This window comes from Venturia canescens, chromosome 2 (genome assembly GCF_019457755.1).
Source record: "Venturia canescens isolate UGA chromosome 2, ASM1945775v1, whole genome shotgun sequence".
Classification (NCBI taxonomy): Eukaryota; Metazoa; Arthropoda; class Insecta; order Hymenoptera; family Ichneumonidae; genus Venturia; species Venturia canescens.
Genome location: NC_057422.1, coordinates 34,543,823 through 34,571,644, shown reverse-complemented (window position 1 = coordinate 34,571,644; position 27,822 = coordinate 34,543,823). Strand labels below are relative to the sequence as shown.

The 27,822-nt window shown below is 39.8% G+C and overlaps 1 protein-coding gene across 1 annotated transcript; it reads left to right on the top strand.

Moving 5' to 3' along the window:
• Positions 1-13,689: 13,689 nt before the first annotated feature.
• LOC122406359 (uncharacterized) lies at positions 13,690-17,590 on the top strand. Its single transcript, XM_043411758.1, has 8 exons — positions 13,690-13,744; positions 13,792-14,578; positions 14,647-14,739; positions 15,836-15,904; positions 16,052-16,153; positions 16,263-16,340; positions 16,424-17,076; positions 17,157-17,590. Exons 1-8 carry the CDS (start codon positions 13,690-13,692, stop codon positions 17,555-17,557), a joined length of 2,238 nt encoding a protein of 745 aa, XP_043267693.1. The 3' UTR covers positions 17,558-17,590.
• The last annotated feature ends 10,232 nt before the right edge of the window (positions 17,591-27,822 follow it).

The following is a 27,822-nucleotide window of genomic DNA, read 5'->3' as shown; positions in this document are numbered from 1 at the left end:
TAACTATGTGAACGTTTGTTACATTTGTCTCGCACTTCGTAACGTCGAACCCCGGCCGGTTCGTTACCACACAGCTATCAAAGGGAACTCGTATATATAAACTACATTATTACACATGATATATAATAACGCAACTGACGATATATTTACACTGGACAATATTCCGCGCACTCTGGTTTAATTAAAAGATTATCTCAGTTGACACTTATTTCCAATCGAACGAAATAATGAAATCTTGAAGTTTCGTTGACATATGCATCGTGCATTGTTAATATCAAGAGACTCGGTAGAGTCTCGGGACAAGTACATTGACAGCCCTGTCGTCTGCTGGCCTGAGGCTCTCGCCGAGACTATCTTTTCTCTGAATAAAACGATTCGCGGTGGTGGGGGTAAAACTGGCATGTCATTTTCTAGAATTGCGGAGCTCAAGAGATGTTTTGTTAGGCCAAAATTAGTTTGGAGACTAAATTTCAAAATCTCTTTCGAATGAGCCCGAAACCAACCCGATCAGTAGCGTAATTGCTGAGAAAAAACTTTGCACAGGCTCAAGATTATGCAAAAGTTACTAACACATTTAGAAATTTGACATGTCTGTATATAATACCATCAAAGGCCTCATGTCCCTCGGTCTAACTTCGCGGCGGTGTCGCGGACTGACGTCACATGCCGAGAGCTCGAAAGTCACCAGCCGAAGTTTCACGTCATGTTGACGTTTGGGGTTATGATGTTATCAAGTGCGTGCGGGATAACTAAAAATAATTTTCGTCATCTGCTAACGAAGTGCATATTACTATTTATTTCGTTAAATTTTGTGATATACTAAACCAGTATCAAAGCGGCCGCGTAAATGTAGTCTGTGATATGTGTGCGAAAAAGGATATAAAAAATGCGCGATGCATATGTCAACGAAAATTTTTCAAGATTTCATTATTTTGCTCGACTGGAAATAAGCGTTAACTAAAATAATCTTTCAATTTAATCACAGTGCGAGAAATATTGTCCAGTGTAAATATATCGTCAGTGGCTAGGTTATATATATGAAGGCGTCAGGTTATATATATGAATAAATACAACTGAAACCCACAGAACTGTTAGAATGATGTTGTAAACTTTAATTGAATAAATGTTTTCTAATTTATTTCTCATGTTTCCCATATTTTGCTTCATATTCAGTTTGGCTCTGCCCTCTCCGATCCTTGTTTTCACTCCATTGGTTTGCAGCGGATCGATACATATCATTAATTGATTGCCTAATATGTGTCCTATGATTTTCTACTATTTCTTCATGCTGATTGTGGTAACGTGATTCAAGAGGTTTCCAGCTATGATCATCAATCTCACAATTTGTACATCAGATTCTCAAAACAGTTTCTGGTCTTGATATAAGTGTAGTTATTCTTTTTCCACCTGGTCTGTCGAGTAACAAATTTTGAAACTTATTCCAAAAAGTCTTTGTATGCTTTGTTTGCTGATCATATGAAAAGTCGAATCTTTGGAATGCAGTAGGCAAACACAAATTTTGACAACAATACTTATGAAATGACATGTATGTTGAGTATTCCCACTTTGCAAATTACAAATGTGGAATTATTAGTGAAAAGATTCATTACGCTAAGTCTACAGTTGCTCAGTTTTGGATGCGATCAAATATAATGCCTGCTAACATCCATGGGAACATACAGAATTTCTGAATACAATGTTCGCTATGTCATTTCAACGTAACATCATGACTTTTGCCAACTTTTCTCTATAATACTATAGATTTGGATTATTGAAATACAGCAAAAATCTGCGAATTATAAAATTGATATACTGTGCCACTCATTTTACTTTATAACACTAACTGTAACATATATGTGAAGTAAAAAACTCATCACAGAAGTCTTCAGTTGCTCATTTATGGATAGATTTTAAATTGCTGTCTTCAAAATTTATTGCGCAGATACATTGAATCACAGCAGATACCTGCGAACTCTGAAATTTCTGCGCATAAATATGTGTGTTAAGTATCACCCCTTATATTTGATTATGAGAATGAGTAATAGAACTTGGTTTAGCAAGTTTTAAAGTATTTCTTTTTAAATACTATTGAAGTTTGTATTACTGCGGTATGAAGCGAATACCTCCAAACTTTCATATTTTTGTGTCGCAGCATGTGTGCCAATCATTTAAATTTTTTACTCCAACCGTAACATGTAATCTCAAAAATTCATCACATACGTCTTCAGCTTTTCTAAATTCCTAAATTTTCCGTTTTCTATTTTATTCTGAGTTTTTAAACTTTTAAAGTCATTTCTGAATTCTCCTGAAATTGTTTTTCTCCAAAACCAATGCAGATACCTTAAACGTCTTTGAATTCCGTTGCTGTATTGAATTAAGTACACTCAGTTTTTTTTGCTTCTTTGAGTTCTGACATAATAAATGTTTCCGGGTGCTTTTTTTCAGCAACTATCAAACTGTAGATAATTGGATCTCAGCGGCCACTTGCAAACTTTGGAAATATATTTCATCGGGGACACGTTTTAAATGACACGAAAATGTCTAGATTCAGAATGCAAAGCAACATTTAAAAAGGGCCAATTCTGTTGGATTTGTTGTGTCTTGAATTTGATCTATCTTTCCTCTTTTCCTTTCTTTTTCCTAACGTTATCAGCCGAAAATCATATCTCAGCCCGCAACACGCATTGCTCCATGCTCTTGAGTTCCCAATGGACGAAACATATTAGAAGACAAGGAGAAAAATCACCAAAGTCCAAGAATAAACCTCTATCGAAATATTTTCAGTACAATTTCGACGAAAAATAGGTCTTTTTCGTGAAAACCAACGTTATACGTCGAAAATTATAAACAATTCATAGAAATTTAAACTAAAATCTTATAGTCATCTGAACATAAATAAAGATCTTTTGAGAAAAAAGACGTGATATCAAACCATAAACTTCCCCTAGGGAAAAAAAAGGTTGGGACAAGTACATTGATGGTCCCCCGTTTGCTGATAATTTCACCCATAAATAAAACTTTAAACAAAATTTTTTTTTAATTGTAAAAAAAATTATTTCATAAAAAAAACTACAGAACAATTCGAAAAAATCTTTACAAATCTTGACAAAACGTTATATTAAAAAAAAAACTAATCTGCATCTATTTTTTAAAATGTCAAAATAATCAAATAACAAGTAAAAAATAACAAACCGAAAAATCGCCCTTGAAATCATTTTGGAAACCGATGCCTCATTCTTCTTATTTGATTCGAACAGAAAAATTAATTGAAAAAAATTCCATCCAATTTACGTGCAGCACTAAAATTTATGATATCAATCGGTGGACAAGTATTTTATTAGTGACTTCAAATTTTGACATTATTGAATTGTTCTAAGAAGCTTTCAAATCCAAAAGAATCACATGCAAGCTAGTCATTTCTTACTCTATGGTGGCAGAGACTTATAAGAAAATCGATTCTTCTCAGACTTTCAGGATCCTCTGGTATTATTCACAAAATTCGACGTCGATTGGATCGATACAAATTATGTTTAAATATGTGTTAAAAGTACTTGTCCGGCCCATCACTTTCCAATTAAATTGTTTATCCAAATAAAAGTCAGGGCTTGTCTAGAACTGATGGATCACAAGTATTCATGCATGCAGATAGAATTGAGAGAATTATCTTCAAGTAATTTTTACTTAATTGCACTAATTTAATAAAGAACGGAAACAAATTATTCCGCAATATAGAAGGGATATTCTTGTGCATCGATAAATGAAAAAAATTGTACATAATGTATATGTTCAAGCTTCCAAAATAACTCTGCAGTTTACATTCGATGACGGCAATTTTTACTTCCCACTTATTCTTCCAGCGAACGAGTTCCATTCGGAATAAGAACTAATCTATACTATTATTAAGAACATTAAATTAATAATGAATCGCATTTCAACAAACTTTTAACAAGATTCTGCCGTGCCATTTCGTTTTTTTATGATTGATTCTTTATTGAATGAATAGTGATGGGCCGGACAAGTACTTTTAACACATATTTAAACATAATTTGTATCGATCCAATCGACGTCGAATTTTGTGAATAATACCAGAGGATCCTGAAAGTCTGAGAAGAATCGATTTTCTTATAAGTCTCTGCCACCATAGAGTAAGAAATGACTAGCTTGCATGTGATTCTTTTGGATTTGAAAGCTTCTTAGAACAATTCAATAATGTCAAAATTTGAAGTCACTAATAAAATACTAGTCCACCGATTGATATCATAAATTTTAGTGCTGCACGTAAATTGGATGGAATTTTTTTCAATTAATTTTTCTGTTCGAATCAAATAAGAAGAATGAGGCATCGGTTTCCAAAATGATTTCAAGGGCGATTTTTCGGTTTGTTATTTTTTACTTGTTATTTGATTCTTTTGACATTTTAAAAAATAGATGCAGATTAGTTTTTTTTTTAATATAACGTTTTGTCAAGATTTGTAAAGATTTTTTCGAATTGTTCTGTAGTTTTTTTTATGAAATAATTTTTTTTACAATTAAAAAAAAATTTTGTTTAAAGTTTTATTTATGGGTGAAATTATCAGCAAACGGGGGACCATCAATGTACTTGTCCCAACCTTTTTTTTCCCTAGGGGAAGTTTATGGTTTATTCTTTTTCACACACAGATCACAGACTACATTTACGCGGCCGCTTTTATACTGGTTTAATATACTACAACTTTTAACAAATTGAATACTAATATGCACTTCATTAGATGACCCGGAAATCAAGAGACTCGGTAGAGTCTCGGGACAAGTACATTGACAGCCCTGTCGTCTGCTGGCCCGAGCTCGCCGAGACTATCTTTTTTCTGAATAAAACGATTCGCGGTGGTGGGGGTAAAATTGGCATGTCATTTTGTTCAATTACGAAACTCCTGAGTCATCTGAGGCTTTGAAAATTGAACTGGAGATTAATTAATAAATTCTCTTTCGATTCCACCCACAATCAGCATGATCGGTGGCGTAATTGCTGAGAAAAAACTTTGCACAGGCTCAAGATTATGCAAAAGTTACCAACACATTCTAGAATTTATGCGTCTGTATTTACAACACAATCAAAGGCACTTTGATGCTCTCGAGTTTCTGATTGGTTGGATCTGACGACATCCATTTTTCAACGTTGTGATTGGTTGTTGAAATTAGTTGTTGATGATTGGAAATCTGACGTCAACTTCAGAACGTAGCACACGGCGCAGCACAGCTGGTAACAGCAGTCATAAATTCGATCGATATACATATAATATGTACAAACCATGTGTCAGTTTTTGATCGTATGAACAGAGTTTCGACATTACGAAGTGCGTGCGGGATCAATAAAAAAATAATTTTCGTCATCTAAAGAAGTGCATAATACTATTTATTTTGTTATTTGTTATATATTAAACCGGTATCAAAGCAGCCGCGTAAATGTAGTCTGTGATGTGTGTGTGAAAAAGAATATAAAAAATGCGCGATGCATATGTCAACGAAACTTTTCAAGATTTCATCATTTCGTTCGATTGGAAATAAGTGTTAACTGAAATAATCCTTCAATTAAACCAGAATACGAGAAATATTGTCCAGTGCGAATATATTGTCAGTGGCGTGATTATATATCATGTGTACATAGATTATATATACGAATAAATAGAACAAAAATACACGCAACTGTTAGAATGATATTAGAAACTTTAATTGAATAAATATTTTCTAATTTATTTCTTGTGTCGTCATTATTTTTAAACATCCCCATATTTTGCTTGATATTCAGTTTGGCTCTGCCCTCTCCGATCCTTGTTTTCACCCCATCAGTTTGCAGCGGATCGATTCATATTATTAATTCGTTCCCTAATATGTGTCCGATGATTTTCTACTCCTTCATGATGATTGTGGTAACATGATTCGAGAGGTTTCTAACCATGATCTTGAATTACACATTTTGTAAATCAGATTTTCAAAAAAACATCTGGTCTTGGTATAGTGTGTAGTTATTCTTTTCCCATTAGGTCTGACGAGTGATAAATTTGGAAACTTTTACAGAAAGCCTATGGATGCTTTTTTTGCTGATGATATGAAAAGTCGTATCATAGGAATGCGGTATGCAAACACAAATTTTGATAACAAAACTTATAGAATGACATGTATGTTGAGTATTTCCACTTTGCAAACTACAAATATGGAATTATTATAAAAAAAATTCATTCCGATAAGTCTACTGTTGCTCAGTTTTGGATGCGATCAAATATGATGCCTACCAACATCCCCAGAAACTTACAGAATTGCTGAATGCAATGTGCGCTATGTCATTTTAATGTAACATCATGACTTTTGACAACTTTTCATTACAATGCTGTAGATTCGGATCATTAAAATACTGCAAAAATCTGCAAACTATACAATTTAAATACTGTGCCATTCATTTTACATTTTGACTCTAACTGTACCATCTATATGAAGTAAAAAATTGATTATAAAAGTCTTCAGTTGCTCTTTTATGGATAGATTTGAAATTGCTGTCTTCGAAGCTCATTGCGCAGATACATTGAACCGCAGCAGATACCTGCGAACTCTGAAATTTCTGTGGATAAATATATATGCGACGGATCACCCCTTATCTTTGATTATGGTAATATGTAAGGTAAATGCAAGTTTTTAAGTGTTCCTTTTCAAATAGTATTGAAGTTTGTATGACTGATATACAGCGAGTACTTCCAAACTTTGATATTTCTGTGTTGCAGCATGTGTGCCAATCATTCAAATCATTTACTCCAACCGTATCATGTAATCTAGAAAATTCATCACAAAAGTCTTCCGCTTTTCTAAATACTTCAATTTTCCTTTTTCTACTCCATTGTGAGTTTTCGAATTTCTAAATTCTGCTGCTTTGCTTTGAGTTCTGGCATAATAAATGTCAGAAGTTTTCGGGTACTTTTTTTCAGCAACTATCAAACTGTGGATAATTGGACCTCAGCGGCCACTTGCAAACTTTGGAAATATATTTCATTGAGGGCACGTTTTGGATGAAATGAAATCTCTAGATTCAGAATGCAAAAGCGACATTTAAAGTGGGCAAATCTGTTGGATTTTTCGTGTTATGAATTTGATCGTGAATTTTCATTTGAATTTTGAAGAACAGGGATAAATAAAATCTGTTCTATTAAGGAAATCTTTACATCAGTTCTTTCTTGGTATGAAGACTTGGAAAAAATCGCCAAAGGCCAAGGACAGACAGGTGACGAAATATTTCCAGTACAATTTTGACGAAAAATAGATCTTTTGTCGCGGAAACCAACGTTATAAGCCGAAAATCATATTACAGCCCACGAGACGCATTTCGTCACTCTCTTGGGTTCCTATTATACAAAACATATTAGAAGATAAGGGGGAAAATCACCAACGTGGAAAAACAAACCAGTGCCGAAATATTTCCAGTACAATTTTGACGAAAAATAGGTCCTTTTTCGTGGAAACCAACGTTATAAGCTGAAAATCATATCTCGGCCCCCAACCCGCTTTCTACCATTCTCTTGGGTTCCCAATAAGCATAGCATATTAGAGTAGAAGAAAAAAAATAGCCCAACTCCATGGACAGACCTGTGACGGAATATTTTCTGTACAATGTTGACGAGAAATTTGTTGTTTTTCGTGGAAACCAACGTTATAGGCCGAAAATCATATCTCGGCCCGCAACACACTTTTCTCCATGCTCTTGGGTTCCAAATAGATGAAACATATTAGAGTACAAGGAAAAAAATCGCCAAAGTCCAATGACAGACCTGTGACGAAATATTTCCAGTACAATTTTAACGAAAAATAGATCTTATTTCGTGGAAACCAACGTTATAAGCCGAAAATCATATTATGGCCCACAACACGCATTTCTTCATGCTCTTGGATTCCCAATAGACAAAACATGTTAGAAGACAAGGAGAAGAATCACCAAACTCCAAGACCAAACCAGTGCCGAAATATTTTCAGTACAATTTTGAAGAAAAATTGGTCTTTTACGTGGAAACCAACATTATAAACCGAAATTCATTTCTCGGGCCTCATCCCGGATTCCTCCATGCTGTTGAGTTCCTAATAGGCATAACATATTAGAGTATAAGGAAAAAAATCGCCAAAGTTCAAGGGCAGACTTGTGACGAAATATTTTCACTACAATTTTTACGAAAAATTGGTTTTTTATGGTGGAAACCAACTTTATAAGCCGAACATCGTACACAGGGAAAATAAGATTAGGAAAAGTACATTGATGGTCCCTTATTTGCTGATAATTTCATGAAAAAGATTATCCTATAAAAAATGTTCGTATGAGAATGGAATCTATAAAAATGTACTAAGCAATTAATTCATAGAAATTTATACTAAAATCCTATAACCGTCATAACATAAATGAGGAACTTTTGAGAAAAAAGGCGTGATATCAAACCATAAACTTCCCCTAGGGAAAAAAAGGTTGGGACAAGTACATTGATGGTCTCTTGTTTCTGGATGACATAGAAAAAAGATTCAGAACCAGGAAAAAAATTCTATACAAATAATAAACGAAAAATTGAAAACTTCAAAAAAATTCAACAAAAATAAAAAACAATCGAAAAAATTCTGTAAAGAAAAATAAAAAATTTTCAAAAAAATTCATAAATATTGGACAAATTGAAAAATAAACTATCCAAGTTACATGCAGTATAAAAATGTATGATATCAATTGTTGGCCAAGTTTTTATTGATAATTTGCAATATTTATCGAACAAATCGGAAACTTTAATTGAAATTCATTATAATTATTTTCAAGAAAAAAGTTAATGAAAAAAAGTCATAACGGAAGTTACGTGCAGTACTAAAATGAATTATATCAATTCGAGGTCAAGTATTTATCAGTTATTCGAAATATAATCTCCGGCGACAAATGAGCGTTGAGAATCTTTGTCGGGCTCACAACGTTTTATCAAAATTACTAAAAAATTAATGGAAATAAAATCATTCAAAATTCACATGAAAGTCATTCGTTACTTCAACAAGGTACACACTTTAAAGAATCGATTCCCCTCCGACTTTCAGGATCCCCTGGTATTATTCACAACATTCAACTTCGATTGGATCGGTACAAATTATGTTCAAATACGTCTTAAACGTACTTGTCCGGCCCATCACTTTTTATTCAAATTGCTCATTCGAATACAAATCAAAAACGAAGTTAATGCATGTGTTAATATTAAGGAACAGTAATTCCCGAGAAAATAATTTTCCTTCGAATCGCTCTTGTCAAAATGTAACGAAAATGAAAGATGGAGTTGATTAATCTATTTATATTATATGGAGTCATAATTCACAACAAAATCATTTTTCTTCAAATTCCAGGAATCCACGTGTCGTACTCGACTAGTGACATTTATCAAAATGTGTACGTGACTATAGAAAAAAAAAACATTGCATGGCTGAGTAGGTTCAAAAATTTCTAGTAATGCGCCTGATTATTTCTCATTTTCATTGGTTCTTACCGAATGGTATGTGTTCACTGAAGAAAATGAGAAGTGGATATTGCTATACGAACTTGCGAAGAATCAAGTTCAAATTACTTGGAGATATTATTTTTATTTCTATCCATTTTATTATATTTGTCATTAAAGAACAGCCCTGATTTTTTTTCGAATGAGCAATTTGAATAAAAAGTGATGGGCCGGACAAGTACGTTTAAGACGTATTTGAACATAATTTGTACCGATCCAATCGAAGTTGAATGTTGTGAATAATACCAGGGGATCCTGAAAGTCGGAGGGGAATCGATTCTTTAAAGTGTGTACCTTGTTGAAGTAACGAATGACTTTCATGTGAATTTTGAATGATTTTATTTCCATTAATTTTTTAGTAATTTTGATAAAACGTTGTGAGCCCGACAAAGATTCTCAACGCTCATTTGTCGCCGGAGATTATATTTCGAATAACTGATAAATACTTGACCTCGAATTGATATAATTCATTTTAGTACTGCACGTAACTTCCGTTATGACTTTTTTTCATTAACTTTTTTCTTGAAAATAATTATCATGAATTTCAATTAAAGTTTCCGATTTGTTCGATAAATATTTCAAATTATCAATAAAAACTTGGCCAACAATTGATATCATACATTTTTATACTGCATGTAACTTGGATAGTTTATTTTTCAATTTGTCCAATATTTATGAATTTTTTTGAAAATTTTTTATTTTTCTTCACAGAATTTTTTCGATTGTTTTTTATTTTTGTTGAATTTTTTTGAAGTTTTCAATTTTTCGTTTATTATTTGTATAGAATTTTTTTCCTGGTTATTTTTATTCATCCCGTACGCACTTCATAACATAACCCCAAACGTCAACATGACGCGGATCTTCAGCTGGTGATTCTCGAGCTCTCCAGCTCCTTAGCTTATTTCCGCCAATCTTCCCTGCACTTTTTATCGAATGTCATTGGCCTAGAAATTCTCTCACCCTTCATTGGTTGCAACGAAAATTCTCTCACCGGGGATTGGTGATCATGGGGGCCAAGGTGCCTATGTTTGTAGCGGTCAGAGTACACGTATACAGATACGTCAAATCCCGAATGTGTTAGTAACTTTTGCATAATCTTGAGCCCGTGCAAAGTTTTTTCTCAGCAATTACGCCACCGCTCATGCTGATTTTGGGCTTATTCGATAGAGAACTTCTTAATTAGCTGAAAGTTCAATTTTCAAAGCCGTACATAACTCATGAGCTTCGTAATTAAAGAAAATCACATGCGAATTTTACCCCCACCACGGCGAATCGTTTTATTCAGAGAAAGTATAGTCTCGGCAAGAGCCTCGGGCCAGCAGACGACAGGGCTGTCAATGTACTTGTCCCGAGACTCTACCGAGTCTCTTGATAAACGGCTAAATTCATTATACGCTATCACAATAAACTCCGAAATAAAATATGGAATCACCGCTGCGAGGTAGTCCGAAACGGATAGGTAAGCAGCGGTGCGTCGTGGCTTGGAGGCAACTTGACGATTCCCGCTCGCAAAGAAAAGATAAGGCTAAATTAATTATACGCTATCACTATAAATCGCGAAAGAAAATATGGAATCACCGCTGCGAGGTAGTCCGAAACGGATAGGTAAGCAGCGGTGCGTCGTGGCTTGCAGGCAACTTGACGAATTCCATTTACACAGAGAAATATGAGACTAATTCAATCGTACATAAAAGTCAGGCATTCACGAGGCCAGAAATAATATCTCGGCAGAGAACCTCAACTACGAAATATATCGAACAGAATACGCGAGAAAAGAATGTAACGAAATCGGCATAGTGATAACACGAGCGACGAGCGCGAAGCGCAAGAAAAAAGGTAAACACGCGAGGACGACGCTGGCCTTGAGCGCGCGCGCTGAGAGAGAGACTTAGGCGAACCCGGTGGTTCGCAAACATGTAATTACAGAATTCCGAATATTACGACGCAATATTGGTCGTAATATTCTACCAAAATGATCGCAAAATATAATTCAACAAAGAAATAACTCATAAATAAAGGGATCGATTCGGATCGATATTGTCCTTCCCCGTGATTCCCCAAACTCCAAAACTACCAACGCGGCGGTGAACGCGAGACTATCGCAAAAGAACACGGCCGCATTGTTCGTCAAACAGAATCAAATAAACTCCAAAATACTCTAAAAGGTACGCCAAATAATTGGAGAATCACGGGGTCGAACGTGAAAACGGATAAAAAGAGGAACGAGCTCACCGAGAGTTCTCCCGAATCAGCCACGATCCCTAAGATAATCCCAAAGAAGGCACTTACGCTCCGACTCACTGCACTCGTTATCGATCGTAGACTGATGATCCCTTGCCTTGTTCGTAGGCAAGAGCTCCCGAATTCGCGCTATCCCCACCACTCATTACCCCCCACGAAGGGCCACGCGCCCGTGTCCCAGCACTGGACTATTTTCCGTCTCTCTTACTCTCACGGTTTACGTGGTATTTCGGAGTTTTCGTGCGTTAGCTTGGAATTTCTCCCCACCGCGATCCGACGAACGAAGGATCGATGTGGTTGATAAAGTTCTCAATGCTCGTGCTCGAGTACAGGTCCTTCCAAATAATCGTTTCTTGGTCGCCTTCCTCTAGGGCCATCCGGCGTTCGTCTCCGGAAAAAGAGGAGGCCTCCCTCATGAATCCAAGCGTCCCTGAACCCACGGTGGGCCCACTCTTAAACCACCAGGAAATTCAGCACCTCTAACTCGGAAACGAACCCGAAGCCCATTAGACGAGGCGCCGATTTGACTCGGACCGCGGTCTCCAAGAATACGATGGTGGGGTTGCAATTCTTGATTGCTCCAGTAGGAAGACTAGCGGGCAGCCCTTGACATTGGGCCTTTTCCCGGCGCTAGTCCTCGACACCCACTCACAGACTTCGATGAATAAATCCGGATTATCGACCCGCACTCAAGCACGCGAATTAACCAAAAAAACGATATTTTATAGCCCGCGCTGAGACACCGACGCGTTTTCCCCCGCGAGAAATAACATCCGTGGAGCGAATGTAACAAAATGCAGTCGTGCAATAAACGAAACTATGAAAATGATACGGCTCAATGCTAGGTTTGATCTCTCTCAGTCTCCTCTCCCGGCCCACGCTCGACCGCGTTCACAAATTTCGCGGGAAGACGCGATGAGATTACGCAAGTTTCGCCGCTAAATAAAATTACTATACACGAAATTAAAGCCAACTAAAAATACTTAAATGAGTGGTTATCCGCCAGTTGAGTCTCCGATCGGTCCAGCACCGTGAGTCGGCGCGCGTCGGTACGGTAGGACCGTAAATCCGGTCCGCTGGTCGACACGGAACCGTACGAGTGGCGTGGCTCAAAATGTCACGTCACATAATAAAAAAAAAATTTATATTATTAATCAAAATTTTATTAATTAAAATTATTTCTTTAGATCTTTAGATCGCGGACAAAACATCGCGGCGACCACGCTCGTCGTTGTGACAGGTGGCGGCCATCTTAGGCCGGTGTGCATGGGCCCGAGCGGGGCAACCGGCACCGCTCTGAACTTCGCCGCGTTATATTTTTTAAGAATTATTTCTTTTGGCATTTTATTATTTTAAATCGCCCAAGCGCGCAATTAGGCTCAAAATCATCGGAAAAATATCACGAGTCTAAAAAAAATGATCAAATGTCAAATCAATCACATAAAATCGAATCACAAATAAAAAACGTAAAAATCAACTGCTACGCATGCGCGAGCAGAGCGTTGATGGGCTATAGGACGCGTACGTGACTTTTAGCGATTGAAATTATTCGAATCACATTAAACAAAGTAACGATGCCAAATTAAAGAAAAAATTGAATAATAATTGATCAAATCGAAGTTTTTGTTGTTAAAAATCGCAAATAGCTGAAAATCATAAAAAGCGGTAGACCGCCCATCGTATGTTAGCCCGATCAACCAACGGGCGAGCGCGAGTCATGGCAACGGGCCAATACGAGAAGGCGTTACAGAAAGGTGCGCAGAACCGAGCGAAAACGGAGATTCTCGGCGCTCGAGAATTTTATGGAGGGGACACGGGTATAAGAAGCGCTGCGCGACTCATTCGGCAGACAGTTCTCCCTGGCTAAAGAATCAACTCGGACCTCTCTCAGTACATCGTTATATCACCATCAGACTTGCCTAAAATGGGCAAGGTATCAAAGACCTCGAACATTATTCGCGTCAGAAATGTATGGCAAGGTATCAGGTGATAAACCCCGGGATCCGACGTTTATTCATTTCCGCAGTTGCGCCGCAGGCAACTGAATTGTACCCTGACTCCATTATCATCAAAATGCTCAATTTCAACGAGCGCGGAATGTTCGACGTCGTCGAAAATGTCTCTGTGGAACAGGACAAATGGAAAAAGTTCCACCCAACGGCAACATGCTGGTCGCAAGATCTCCAGTTTACTTCGTCCTCGCAATTTCCGCGACTCGTGGCTGCTTTAAAAAATCTCGGGACTCCAGGGAATCCATCGTCGACGAGGAGCTTCACATTAGAAATTTGGAGATCGCTCACCGGGTCGGGAAAGCTAACCTTAATGGACTTTCCCGGTCCCGAAAATTTAAAAACGATCAACGTCGACGATGATCGCAATACCAAGAGTAGCCAAATCAGATCAACCACGTTCATTAATAAACTCCTGTTGAGTTTAATCCAAAGATTAAATACGGGGTTTATGCCCACGAACTTTGGTCTGGAGAGAATGGTGATGAGTACCATTAGTGGTGCTGATCACCTCATGATCGTAACCACTGCCTCGGGGGATTTGAAAATCGATTTGAATCTGTCGATATTAGGCTTCCAGGCTGCGATGTCCAAGTGGTGGTCCAAGATGCATGGTGACACAGCGATGAAGGTTCTTACGTTAACACCGTTTAATAAGGCCACAGTCGGAACAGGACTGCGTGCATCGTCCTCAACCCCAAATGTCATCACGGTCGAGGAGTCTGCCAGGACGGCAGTCCATCGCGTCTACGAACTGTCGCCAGTCTTCGCACCGGCGGAAACCCCACAGCAATGCAAACGAAAGTATGTTGATAAATCTCGCAGCACGTAATACGACGTAAAAAATATTATTTTCAATATTCTCATTCCAGGAGCTACACAATTTCAGAACGCCCTCTGGCAGGGAGCTCATCAACTCAGGAGTGTTTGGTTTCCGAGCTCATGGAGGATGAGGACGCTGAAAGGTATGTATAGGACGCTCTGCATAGTGCAGATAGTTTGCATATTCCGGGAGCATGCTATGCAATATTTGTGTTACGTCCGGAAGGGAGCAACAAATGGTTAGAAAATTTATCCCACCGCTGCCACCAAATTTGTTACGTCCGGAAGGGAGCAACAAATGGTTGGAAAATTTATGTTTTCGCTACCACCAACCTGCACTGAAGGTGCAGGATTTTGTTTGAATAAATTGATAATAATGAAAAATTCTGATTGATTTGGAAAAGGTTAATACTTGGAATGCCTATGGTCCCGTACGGGCCCCGGAATATGTGACGGGTTCGCTCAAAAAAATGGTTTAACACGAAAGTTTTGTTGTTAGAGAAATCGAAAGGAACAATTCTGTTTATTAATATGAAATATGAATTTAGACGAATATGTAATACAAGAAGTTTTACGATGACAAACCTTTTCGTAGGCACACGCAAGCGGGAACAATTCTCCCGCTTCGCACTCTTCAAATAACCGCGGTTACAAACGGTTCCGCGGTTTCTACACGCTCGCAATCTCACACCAATTTTCAAATCTATTATCCATTTTATTTATCGTTTCTTTATTTTGTGTTTTGGTGTGAGATTGCGAGCGTGTAGAAACCGCGGAACCGTTTGTAACCGCGGTTATTTGAAGAGTGCGAAGCGGGAGAATTGTTCCCGCTTGCGTGTGCCTACGAAAAGGTTTGTCATCGTAAAACTTCTTGTATTACATATTCGTCTAAATTCATATTTCATATTAATAAACAGAATTGTTCCTTTCGATTTCTCTAACAACAAAACTTTCGTGTTAAACCATTTTTTTGAGCGAACCCGTCACATATTCCGGGGCCCGTACGGGACCATAGGCATTCCAAGTATTAACCTTTTCCAAATCAATCAGAATTTTTCATTATTATCAATTTATTCAAACAAAATCCTGCACCTTCAGTGCAGGTTGGTGGCAGCGAAAACATAAATTTTCCAACCATTTGTTGCTCCCTTCCGGACGTAACATTTGCATTACGCATGCAGATATTAAAACTCGGTTTTTTATTATTTTATTATTTATTATTTATTTTATTCATTTCAGGCCGTCGACGAGCCACAAGAAAATGTGCGGACCCAGGGTTGCCGAAACAACGGGGGCAAGCGAAGCAAAGTACGTAGTGAATAAAATAAATGCCTGCGTTGCCTGTATTGCTGATACGCATACAGATATTAAAACTCTGTTTTTTATAATTTTATTATTATTTATTCGATTTATTCTTCTTTTCTAATTATATTTTTATTTATTCATTTTTTTCAGTACGGCCGAGAACTTGAACGCTTTGGTAGCCAACTCCATCGTACCTTCGGAGAATTCATATAATGAGGATGTTGCAATGTCGGACGAACAGCTTTCCGAAAGGTATGTCAGCGAATATTAATGTAAACCCCTCTTTTTTATAATTACAATAAAATACAAAATAAAACCCTCTTTTTTATAATTTTCTTATTATTTTTATGATTTATAACAGGTCGGCCGAGGAGTCTGTCGAAGAACTGATGGAGGTCGATGGAGGAGCGGACGAAGATAGAGCAGCAGTCGGCGATAAGTATGTCATCGAATGAAAATAATGCGTTGTTTGCTCCCAAAATAAACTGGAAAATGAAACTTTTAATTTTTTTAATTTTGTAGCCTAGAGGATCCGGTTCCACGGGCGGAGCCAGTCAGGGCCAGGGCAGGGCGTGCCTACTCGCCATTACCAAGTAGCGACTCAAGGTCAAGTGATGATGATCCGGACGAAGAAGTGCCAGAATTCTGTGAAGACTTGACCTTGGGCGTGAAAGAAGAAACGAAAATAGTATTCTGGAATAATGTCGAAGAATTCAGCGTTTCTTTTCTCAAAAATAAACTGTACGCATCCTGGCTCAACAACAAAATTAAAAAATGTAGCAGGAGGGCTTTTTCCCTCGCACCAAAAGACATCGTTGTTGGCCAGATGTGTCTCGCTTCAAAAAAAGGACACAATAAACGCGGAAAAATCCAAAGCATCGACGGTGAGTGGGTCAACCTAGACATCGTTGACATTGGTGTTACCAAAAAATATCGGATCCAGACACTGAGGCAACTCCCGGAAGACTTGCGAACCTATCCAGCACTCGCTTTCCGGTGTCAAAGTAGTATCGGAGAGGCATATGCGAATGCGAATCTCGTGGAATTGATCGATCGTTTTACCCAAAGTGAAAAGACGTTCGAGATTAAGCCAGTCGAACGTCTAGGAGATCACAAGTTCAGAGTTGAACTGTTCCTGAGCGAAGACTTCGAGACCGCGGTGGCGGAGGAAATGGGTAAGTAACTTGCTTCTTCGAAACATTTGTGTCCGTCGTTTGTTGGAATGAATTTGGATTTTTGTTCAATCTTTTTACAGATCGGGAAGGGAACGAGGAGGAGTCAGCTTCATCAGAAAATGATGGTCAATCCGCTCATGCGGAAGATGTAAGAAATATGGGGCATTTGGTGCGGGGACACAAGATGGTCGAAATCGCGGGCTTTTCGCTCTATAGGCCGAATGAATACAACAGGATTATGAAGGATCTGCATTGGACCGCGGGAGAGCAGAGTGAATTAAGGTGCCTTAACGAAGGGTGCAACTTCACAGTTAGCAAGGGAAAAAAGGAGGTCATGAGAGACCACTGGATGGCCCACCATAGGAATAAAAAATATATGTGTGTGTATTGTTTTAGGGAAGAAGAAGTTAAGAACTTTGTATCCACACGCTCGCTTGTGAATCATTGCAAACGTGTGCACGTCGAGGAGAGAAGAGATTAAAAAAAATAACAAAATAAAAAACCGATAAAATTATGGAGACCAAATAATTATTATCCTGGACATCGACCCCGTATCCTAAGTAGCCCGAACTCTCGTCGTCGTCGTTATCTTCATCGTCGTCTTCGTCGTTGTCATCATCATCGTTGTCGTTTTCATCGTCGTCGTTGTCGTTGTCATCATCATCGTTGTCGTTTTCATCGTCGTCGTTGTCGTTTTCATCGTCGTTATCTTCATCGTTGTGATCATCGTCGTCTTCGTCGTTGTCATCGTCATCGTTGTCGTTTTCATCGTCGTCGTTGTCGTTTTCATCGTCGTCGTCGTCGATTTCATCGTCGTCTTCGTTGGGTCGCACTTCGATGTTTGCATGGAAATGGATGAAACTAGGCTGTTTTCAGCTAAAATCGTCGTAATCAACTTTTGTTTACAACTCCAACAAACTATACTCTTCGTACTTTAAGATTGGAAACTCAATTTTTTTCATTTGCTCAAGGGGGGAGATGAACCTTTCTGATTCAAATAAAACTCACTTAAATTGTTTGATTTATGATTGTGTCACGAAACCTGAACACTTTGGTGATACACAGTGGAAAATTGAATGAGACAAAAATTTGATACAAACGTAAATATTCTTACATTGACCATTTTAAAACTGTCAGAAGATTCTAGAAATCAAATTTCAATCCTCTTGAAAATTAGCTCGTTCAATCATTACCTGTAAGCGTACATAATACAAAAACATTAAGAAAATCGGACGTCAATATATAGAATGTCAAATGTCGTGAAATATTATGAACCACGGGGAAAAAAACTCGGATAAGTACATTGATGGTCCTGCGTTTTCCTGCATCACGATCTATGCTACGGTACATGCTACGATCTATGCTACGGTCCATGCATCGATCTATGCTACGATTTATGCTCGGTACATGCTACGATCTATGCTACGGTACATGCTACGATCTATGCTACGGTACATGCTACGGTACATGCTACGATCTATGCTACGGTCTATGCTACGGTACATGCTACGATCTATGCTACGATCTATGCTACGGTACATGCTACGATCTATGCTACGGTACATGCTACGATCTATGCTACGGTACATGCTACGATCTATGCTACGATCTATGATACGGTACATGCTAGGATCCATGCTACGGTACATGCTACGATCTATGCTACGGTACATGCTACGATATATACGACCTACGCTTACGTTACATGCTACGATCTATGCTACGGTACATCCTACGGTACATGCTACGGTACATGCTACGATCTATGCTACGGTACATGCTACGATCTATGCTACGGTACATGCTACGATCCATGCTACGGTACATGCTACGATCTATGCTACGATCTATGCTACGATCTATGCTACGGTACATGCTACGATCTATGCTACGGTTCATGCTACGATCTATGCTACGGTACATGCTACGATCTATGCTACGGTACATGCTACGATCTATGCTACAATCAATGCTACGATCTATGCTACGGTACATGCTACGATCTATGCTACGGTACATGCTACGATCCATGCTACGGTACATGCTACGATCTATGCTACGATCTATGCTACGGTACATGCTACGATCTATGCTACGGTTCATGCTACGATCTATGTTACGGTACATGCTACGATTTATGCTACGGTACATGCTACGATCTATGCTACGGTACATGCTACGATCCATGCTACGATCTATGCTACGGTACATGCTACGATCTATGCTACGATTCATGCTACGGTACATGCTACGATCTATGCTACAATCTATGCTACGATATATGCTACGGTACATGCTACGATCTATGCTACGGTACATGCTACGATCTATGCTACGGTACATGCTACGATCTATGCTACGGTACATGCTACGATCCATGCTACGGTACATGCTACGATCTATGCTACGATCTATGCTACGGTACATGCTACGATCTATGCTACGGTACATGCTACGATCTATGCTCGGTACATGCTACGATCTATGCTACGGTACATGCTACGATCTATGCTACGGTACATGCTACGATCTATGCTACGATCTATGCTACGAACACATGCTACGAACACATACTACGATATATACGATCTACGCTTACGGTACATGCTACGATCTATGCTACGGTACATGCTACGATCTATGCTACGGTACATGCTACGATCTATGCTACGGTCCATGCTTCGATCTATGCTACGATTTATGCTCGGTACATGATACGATCTATGCTACGGTACATGCTACGATCTATGGTACGGTACATGCTACGATCTATGCTACGATCTATGCTACGGTACATGCTACGATTTATGCTACGGTACATGCTACGATCTATGCTACGATCTATGCTACGGTACATGCTACGATCTATGCTACAATCTATGCTACGATCTATGCTATGGTACATGCTACGATCTATGCTACGATCTGTGCTACGATCTATGCTACGGTACATGCTACGATCTATGCTACAATATATGCTACGATCTATGCTCGATCGTTCCCGTTGCAATTCCGTAGCAATTCCCGTTGATTGTCAACGATGGATATTTTAATATTATGCAAACTATTACACGACAACTCTACTAATTTGACTGGATTTCGCTACGTGAAGCAGAATGCTACTAAAAACGCATACAACTTAATATTTCTCGCTGTAAGCTGACTATACTGCAATATTGTTGCTTACAATGTATTAGAATTTTGGATACATTTTATAAGTCGGAAAAATTAGCAAATTTTATCGCTTACAACTTTTGTAAGTTTTTCTCGGAGCAATCCAAGACAAGAAACAAGCTCGGTAAAAATATAATTGTTGTCTATATCAGTACCAAATTTTCCCAGCTTCTCCCTCAAAATTTCGGCAGGAGGACATCTCTACTCTTTATTTCTGTACTTTAAAATAACTGTCTGTCGAATATTTGTACTCTAAAACATCAGTGTTCTTAAATATCTCTATACAATATAACTGCACAGGTAAATAACTATATTCATTTTTGAGATTGTAAATAACTCTACTCTCAAATATCTTTACTTCGAAACATCTGTACGCGAAAATAACTTTATGTTTACATAACTTTACTCTTAAATATCTTTACTCCAAAACATGTTTACCTGAAAATAACTTTATGTTTAAATAACTGTATTCCAAAATATCTGTATTCTCAAACATCTGTACTCTTTAATATCTGTACTCTTCAATATCGGGCAAAATATCTCTACTCTCAAACAACTGTACTCTTAGTATCTAACTTCATTATGTTAGGAGAGTGTAAACTAAATGGCAATCAAGCTGCTCTCTATTATGTCAATTTATTATCTACTACCGAACTACCGATATAGTAGAGTACAGAATTTTACATACGCCCGGAAAATTAAATTATTTGAATATCTCGGAATCTTCATACAGTTGTTCGGACTGTTGGGTTTGTCTATGACCTGGTGCAGCGTGCAGCGATCACGCGCAGCTAGCTCCCAGATACCTCTTGCGAGCTGGCCCATTCATGAAAAAAAAATATATTATTTCGCGCGCAACGCGCGCGGTTCCTTGCAAATGGCTGCGTTATTAGTAGCTCTAGCACACTTTAGAGAATAATGAAAAAGTTTGTGACAACGATGACGACGAATACGAGAACGAGCGTGATAAATACGACGAAAAGAAGAACAACAAGCCAGCGGACGAGGAAGATGTGGACGAGGAAGAGGACGAGAACCAGGAAGAAGTGGACGAAGACGAGGACGAGGCTTGTCGTTCTTCTTTTCGTCGTATTTATCACGCTCGTTCTCGTATTCGTCGTCATCGCTGTCACAAACTTTTTCATTATTCTCTAAAGTGTGCTAGAGCTACTAATAACGCAGCCACTTGCAAGGAACCGCGCGCGAAATAATATATTTTTTTTTTTCATGAATGGGCCAGCTCGCAAGAGGTACCTGGGAGCTAGCTGCGCGTGATCGCTGCACGCTGCACCAGGTCATAGACAAACCCAACAGTACGAACAACTGTATAAAGATTCCGAGATATTCAAATAATTTAATTTTCCGGGCGTATGTAAAATTCTGTACTCTACTATATCGGCAGTTCGGTAGTAGATAATAAATTGACATAATAGAGAGCAGCTTGATTGCCATTTAGTTTACACTCTCCTAACATAATGAAGTTAGATACTAAGAGTACAGTTGTTTGAGAGTAGAGATATTTTGCCCGATATTGAAGAGTACAGATATTTAAGAGTACAGATGTTTGAGAATACAGATATTTTGGAATACAGTTATTTAAACATAAAGTTATTTTCAAGTAAAGATGTTTTGGAGTAAAGATATTTGAGAGTAAAGTTATGTAAACATAAAGTTATTTTCGGGTACAGATGTTTCGAAGTAAAGATATTTGAGAGTAGAGTTATTTATGAATATAGTTATTTACCTGTACAGTTATATTGTATAGAGATATTTAAGAATACTGATGTTTTAGAGTATAAATATTCGACAGACAGTTATTTTAAAGTACAGAAATAAAGAGTATAGATGTCCTCCTACCCCCCTTTCGCACCATCAAACTTTAGTCTTGAATATTTTTTTGCAACGTCAGTAATTACCGAGATATTTAAGGTGGCAACAGTTAGTGCCTCACCCTGTATATTACATTTTATTATTATATTATTAATATTATTAAAATTTTATCAATTACAGCTTTCAAACGATCGAAACCTTCAAAAAATGGGTTTCGGGACGATGGTCGGACAAAATTGTGAAATGTCAACTTAAATCGTGAATTTGATCGCAATCTCTCTGAATCTCGTCATTCAGCGATGTTTCACACAAATTTTCATCGACGATCACGAAATTTCGTGTTTTCGAACGTTTCGGGACGATGGTCGGACAAGATTGTGAAATGTCAACTTAAATCGTGAATTTGATCGCAATCTCTGTGAACCTCGTCATTCATCGACGTTTCACACAAACTTCAATCGACGATCACGAAATTTCGTGTTTTCGAACGTTTCGGGACGATGGTCGGACAAGATTGTGAAATGTCAACTTAAATCGTGATTTTGATCGAAATCTCTGTGAACCTCGTCAATCGTCGACGTTTCACACCAATTGTCATCGACGATCACGAAATGTCGTGTTTTCGAACGTTGCGACACGATGTTCTAACAAGATTGTGAGGTGTCAACTCAATCGTGATTTTGATCGAAATCTCTGTGAACCTCGTCATTCATCGACGTTTCACACAAACTTTAATCGACGATCACGAATTTTCGAACGTTTCGATTCGAATCCTGATTTTGATCGTAATGTTTGCGGAATTCATCATTTTTCGACCGTTTCACACAAATATTCATCGACGATCACGAAATTTCGTGTTTTCGAACGTTTCGGGATGATGGTCGGACAAGATTGTGAAATGTGAACTTAAATCGTGAATTTGATCGAAATCTCTGCGAACCTCGTCAATCATCGACGTTTCACACCAAATTTCATCGACGATCACGAAATTTCGGGTTTTCGAACGTTTCGGGACGATGGTCGGACAAGATTGTGAAATGTCAACTTAAATCGTGAATTTGATCGCAATCTCTCTGAAACTCGTCATTCAGCGATGTTTCACACAAATTTTCATCGACGATTACGAATTTTCGTGTTTTCGAACGTTCCGGGACGATTTTCGAACAAGATTGTGAAATGTCTACTCAAATCGTGATTCCGATCGAAATCTCTGTGAACCTCGTCATTCAGCGATGTTTCACACAAATTTTCATCGACGATCACGAAATTTCGTGTTTTCGAACGTTTCGGGACGATGGTCGGACAAGATTGTGAAATGTCAACTTAAATCGTGAATTTGATCGCAATCTCTCTGAATCTCGTCATTGAGCGATGTTTCACACGAATTTTCATCGAATGGGTAAAAGGAACTAAAGTTGGTGAAAAAAAAATTGAATTGCCCCGAAGACGAGCCAAGGCAACGTTTTGACACTTCCAATTCCGTTAAAATAGGAGTTATTATCATGAAATTGGATCTTACAAGCCGTAATTCATATGTACGAACAAAATAGCTCATAGAAATTTAAACGAAAATAATACAGCCATCAAACCAAGATTGAGGAACTTTTGAGAAAAAAGACGTGATATCCAATCCAAAAATTTCCCTAGTAAAACTTTGTACGAGTGAAAATTATGTGTTGAAGTTATTATAGCACCTAAAACTGTCAAAAAAACTTGAAAAGTTCGAATACATCACTCAAAAATATTACAATAATATAACACCCAAAAAACTCTACGCTTGAAAATATTTTAAATTTCTCATACAGAACGACTAAAAACCGTTGCAATCAAAATTTGATACGAATCTGATAAATTTCTACTTTCTAATTTGATACAACGACGTTTTCCACCCATCGCACACTTAATATCGAAAAAATATGTCGTTTCACGACGTTTCGCACTTATTCCGCAAAAATCTGAGAGAGAGGACCATACAGAAAGAAGAAGGAAAGAACAGTTCAAGGAAAGCACATGCATATCAAATACGGGCCAAGAAACCGAAGTAGGCAAGAAAAATAGCGTACCGTACCAAGAAAATGAGAAGCGAAATTACAGAACCGGGTAACATATATGCACGTCCAGAGAACGCAACGCGTGCGAGAAAGGTCTCGATGCTGTGCGCCACGTAGCGGCTGAAATCCGAAGCTATGACATCATTCATTTCTTTCTCTTTATGTAGCTGGGACAATATGCCTAATGTATATTAGGTAAGTATATATATACTATGTGTTGAAAAATGTATAATATCCCAGAAAAAATCCCCTCACGGAGAAAAAAAACTCGGACAAGTACATCGATGGTCCCGCGTTTCTCTGCATCACGAAAACCTATACAAACAATTTCGCCTTTATTGCAAAGACTTTTAGTTGTCTAAATTAATTAAAAATTATTTGCCGATCTCTCTAGGGAGTGCGTAAGAAAGGTGGGTATTGGTCTCTCTGGAGGCGGGGCTAAGACCGCCGAGAGCGAATTCGCGCTCGCGAAATGTATGATAGTCCGAAGGTAATTGGGAGTGGCCGATAAGCGTAGAGCGCGATGGCGGTGGCCCGATGTTCGAACTTGTACATACATCCTCGTCATTCTGTGTGTGTCCCGTCCATCTTAACGCAGTCTCGTCGCTCCTTATGTGAAAGGGAGAGCAATACTCATAGGCGGGGGCAACTCCCGACTAACTACAGGTGCTGTGTAAGGCGTAACTAACCACGCCCTTCTGCCTCGATGCTCTCTATCTTTCGCGGAATGACCACTCAGGCGTACCGAAAGACGAGCACGTCACCGGCCCGCCTTGGCCCGGCTAATTGTCACAACCCCAAATTCGGTACATAAGGTACATTGGTACATAGGGCTCGAATCATTAAACTTTACAGACTTTTCGACGATTCATTTGAATGATAATTATTTCTCGAATAATATCCCGTCATCATTGAAAAAGTGATAATAATAATATTAATAATCTTATTATTAATAAATTATTATTAAATTCATAAAATCATTTAATTATTCCAATTAATAATATTAATAAATTAAATGATGTTAATAAAGGTCATGGTCTTAAAGTTACAATATGGAATAGATGATTATGAATTTTTGAATTAAAAATTTTATTTAACATAATTAGTTTCCTTTGTATATAAAGTTCTTAAAATAGTAAAAACATAAGATTGAATAATTGAAACTCTAAATTCTAAAATTAATAAAATTAATTGAATTAAAATAACAAGTAATGTAATAATATATTCACGTGCAGGGCGGGCAACGTGTGCTTTTGCACACGGCTAACAGGGCTCTGGTCACACACACACACACCCACACTCACACACTACACAAACATTCACACGTACACGCCTTTCGACAAACCGGGGACGTGAATGCTCGGGGACCCTATAAACGGGTCCTACCGAAAAGCGAATGTCCGGGGACTCCTATAAACGGAGTCGCCCGAAAGCGAATGAAGGGGATCCCTATAAACGGGCTCTCCCCGTGAATGGAGCCCGGTTTGTCATCACGGGCACTCACACCCACGCACACTCGACAGGGGGGAACACAGAACACACAGGGGGGGGGGGGACCTCAGGGGCCGTGCGTTGTCCCAGCGCGGTTCGTGGAGTCGCGACCACGAGGGACCCGTAGCACGACGGGACAGACAAAAAATGGACATGCACAAACAAAACAAGGACATACCTCAAGTGGTAACCCCTTCTCAGGGGAAATCCACCCCGGGTTCCGATCGGGTGAAAGCCCTGGTGGCCACGGGCAGCGGCACGGATTTTGAGGGCCGCACCTTGTGCACGGCGACGAGGAGGACGACACGGACTAATAGTACGGACAAGACGTTACTGAATATACCGAGACGACAAAGGACGGACAGCGTGTCTAGCGGCAGCAGCGCGGCAAGCTACGCCTCTGCCGTAGACAATGCAGCACTGACGACGAGACAAAAAGCCACGACAGCAAACAACAAAGGAGACCTTACCGAACTGCTCCGGCTCATACACGAGACGGCGACGAAAATGGCCGAAGCAGCGAACGTACAAAAGAACATGAACATGACAGTCAAAACGGGAATTAAGACAATCCTCGAGACTGTGGACATCGCGCTGCACACGCAGATGGACACAGCTTCGGGAGAACGTCTCCCGGACAGCAACAACACAGGAACGGCAACGGACAACAACGAAGAGACGCCAGGAACGAAACGAAAACGTTCGCCGACCGGAACAACGCCGGAGTCCTCCCAAAAGAGACCTCCGACAATGGGACCGCCTAAAGACTGGCAGACTGTGACACGGAAAGACAAGACAAAAAAGAAAACAGACGCAACAACCCGAGCTGACGGGAGCGGCCCGGCCCCCCGGAAAAGGGGAAAGGCTGTTCTCGTCAAACCGGGAACGGACATGACGTACTCGGACATAGTACGGAAGATACGGTCGACGGTGGATCCGAAGAAGAGTCACGTGCAGGTGACGACTCTGAGGAAGACCAAAAACGGTTTGTGCTTGCTGAAGCTACAAGCGGACGCAAGCAGGCCGGACAAACGCGACGAATTTGAGCGACAAATACAGGACGCAATAGGGGAAGCGGGCAGCGTCAGGGCTCTGACCTCCAAGGTTCAACTGGAGATCATGGACCTGGACTGCGTTGCGACTCCGGATGACGTGACGGACGCTCTGAGACGAGAGACGGGACGAGACGTGGACTTCCGAGTTCACATTTTCGGTCCGAACCGTGCCGAGCAGTACATGGCGGTCTGCGAACTCGATTCGCGGGAAGCCGATGCGCTGCTTCGGCGCGGCCGGATCGGAATTGGCTGGGTACATTGCCGCGTTCGGAAACAACTGACGGTGACGAAATGTTACAGGTGCCTGGGCTTTGGCCACGTTAAGGCCGAATGCAAAGGCAAAGACAGGACGAAATGCTGCCGCAAGTGCGGTGCATCCGGACACCTCGCGACGGACTGCAAGAACAAACCGGTCTGTCCACTGTGCTCCGAGGCCGGGCACAAGGACGTGGCGCACTTCGCCGGAACCGGCAGGTGTGCCGTGTTTCGGGCCGCGCTGGAGGAGTGCAGGAAGCAGGCCGGAAGACGGACAGAGTAATTCAGGGAAACCTGAACCGAAGTAGGACCGCAGACATGCTCCTACCACAGATAGCAGACGAACACGACGCGGACGTCCTGATCCTGTGTGAACCATACAGGAGAAGGACGACTCAGACGTACATTACGAACGAGACAGAGACCACAGCTATCTGGGTAAGGGGTGCCACCCAATCCCGAGTCTCTAACCGCGGTGTCGGGGACGATTACGTCTGGGCTAAAGTCGGCGCTGTCACTTACGTCAGCGTCTACTTGACACCCAACTGCACCGCGGCCGAGTTCGAGAGGAAGGTGGCACTACTAGAAGACGGTATCAGGGACCTGCCCGGGGACGTCGTCGTTGCGGGGGACCTCAACGCGAGGGCGATCGAGTGGGGAATGACGGGAACGAACAGACGCGGACGACTGCTGCTGGAGATGGCCGCAAGGCTGGACCTAGCAGTGGTCAATACGGGACATATGCCGACGTACAGACGACCAGGATTCGGAGACTCCATCCCGGACGTGACGCTGACGTCGGACGGTATCCTGTCGCGGCTGAGGGGGTGGCGGGTGATCGAGGACTATACAGCCAGCGATCACCAGTACATCACCTTCGAAGTGGCAGG

Bases quoted from the DNA above. Each gene is read 5' to 3' on its own strand.
- LOC122406359 (XM_043411758.1), top strand. From the start codon at position 13,690: ATGGGCAAGGTATCAAAGACCTCGAACATTATTCGCGTCAGAAATGTA. The intron at 14,740-15,835 runs GTATGTATAGGA...TATTCATTTCAG, and splicing joins GAGGATGAGGACGCTGAAAG to GCCGTCGACGAGCCACAAGA. The intron at 17,077-17,156 runs GTAAGTAACTTG...ATCTTTTTACAG, and splicing joins CGCGGTGGCGGAGGAAATGG to ATCGGGAAGGGAACGAGGAG.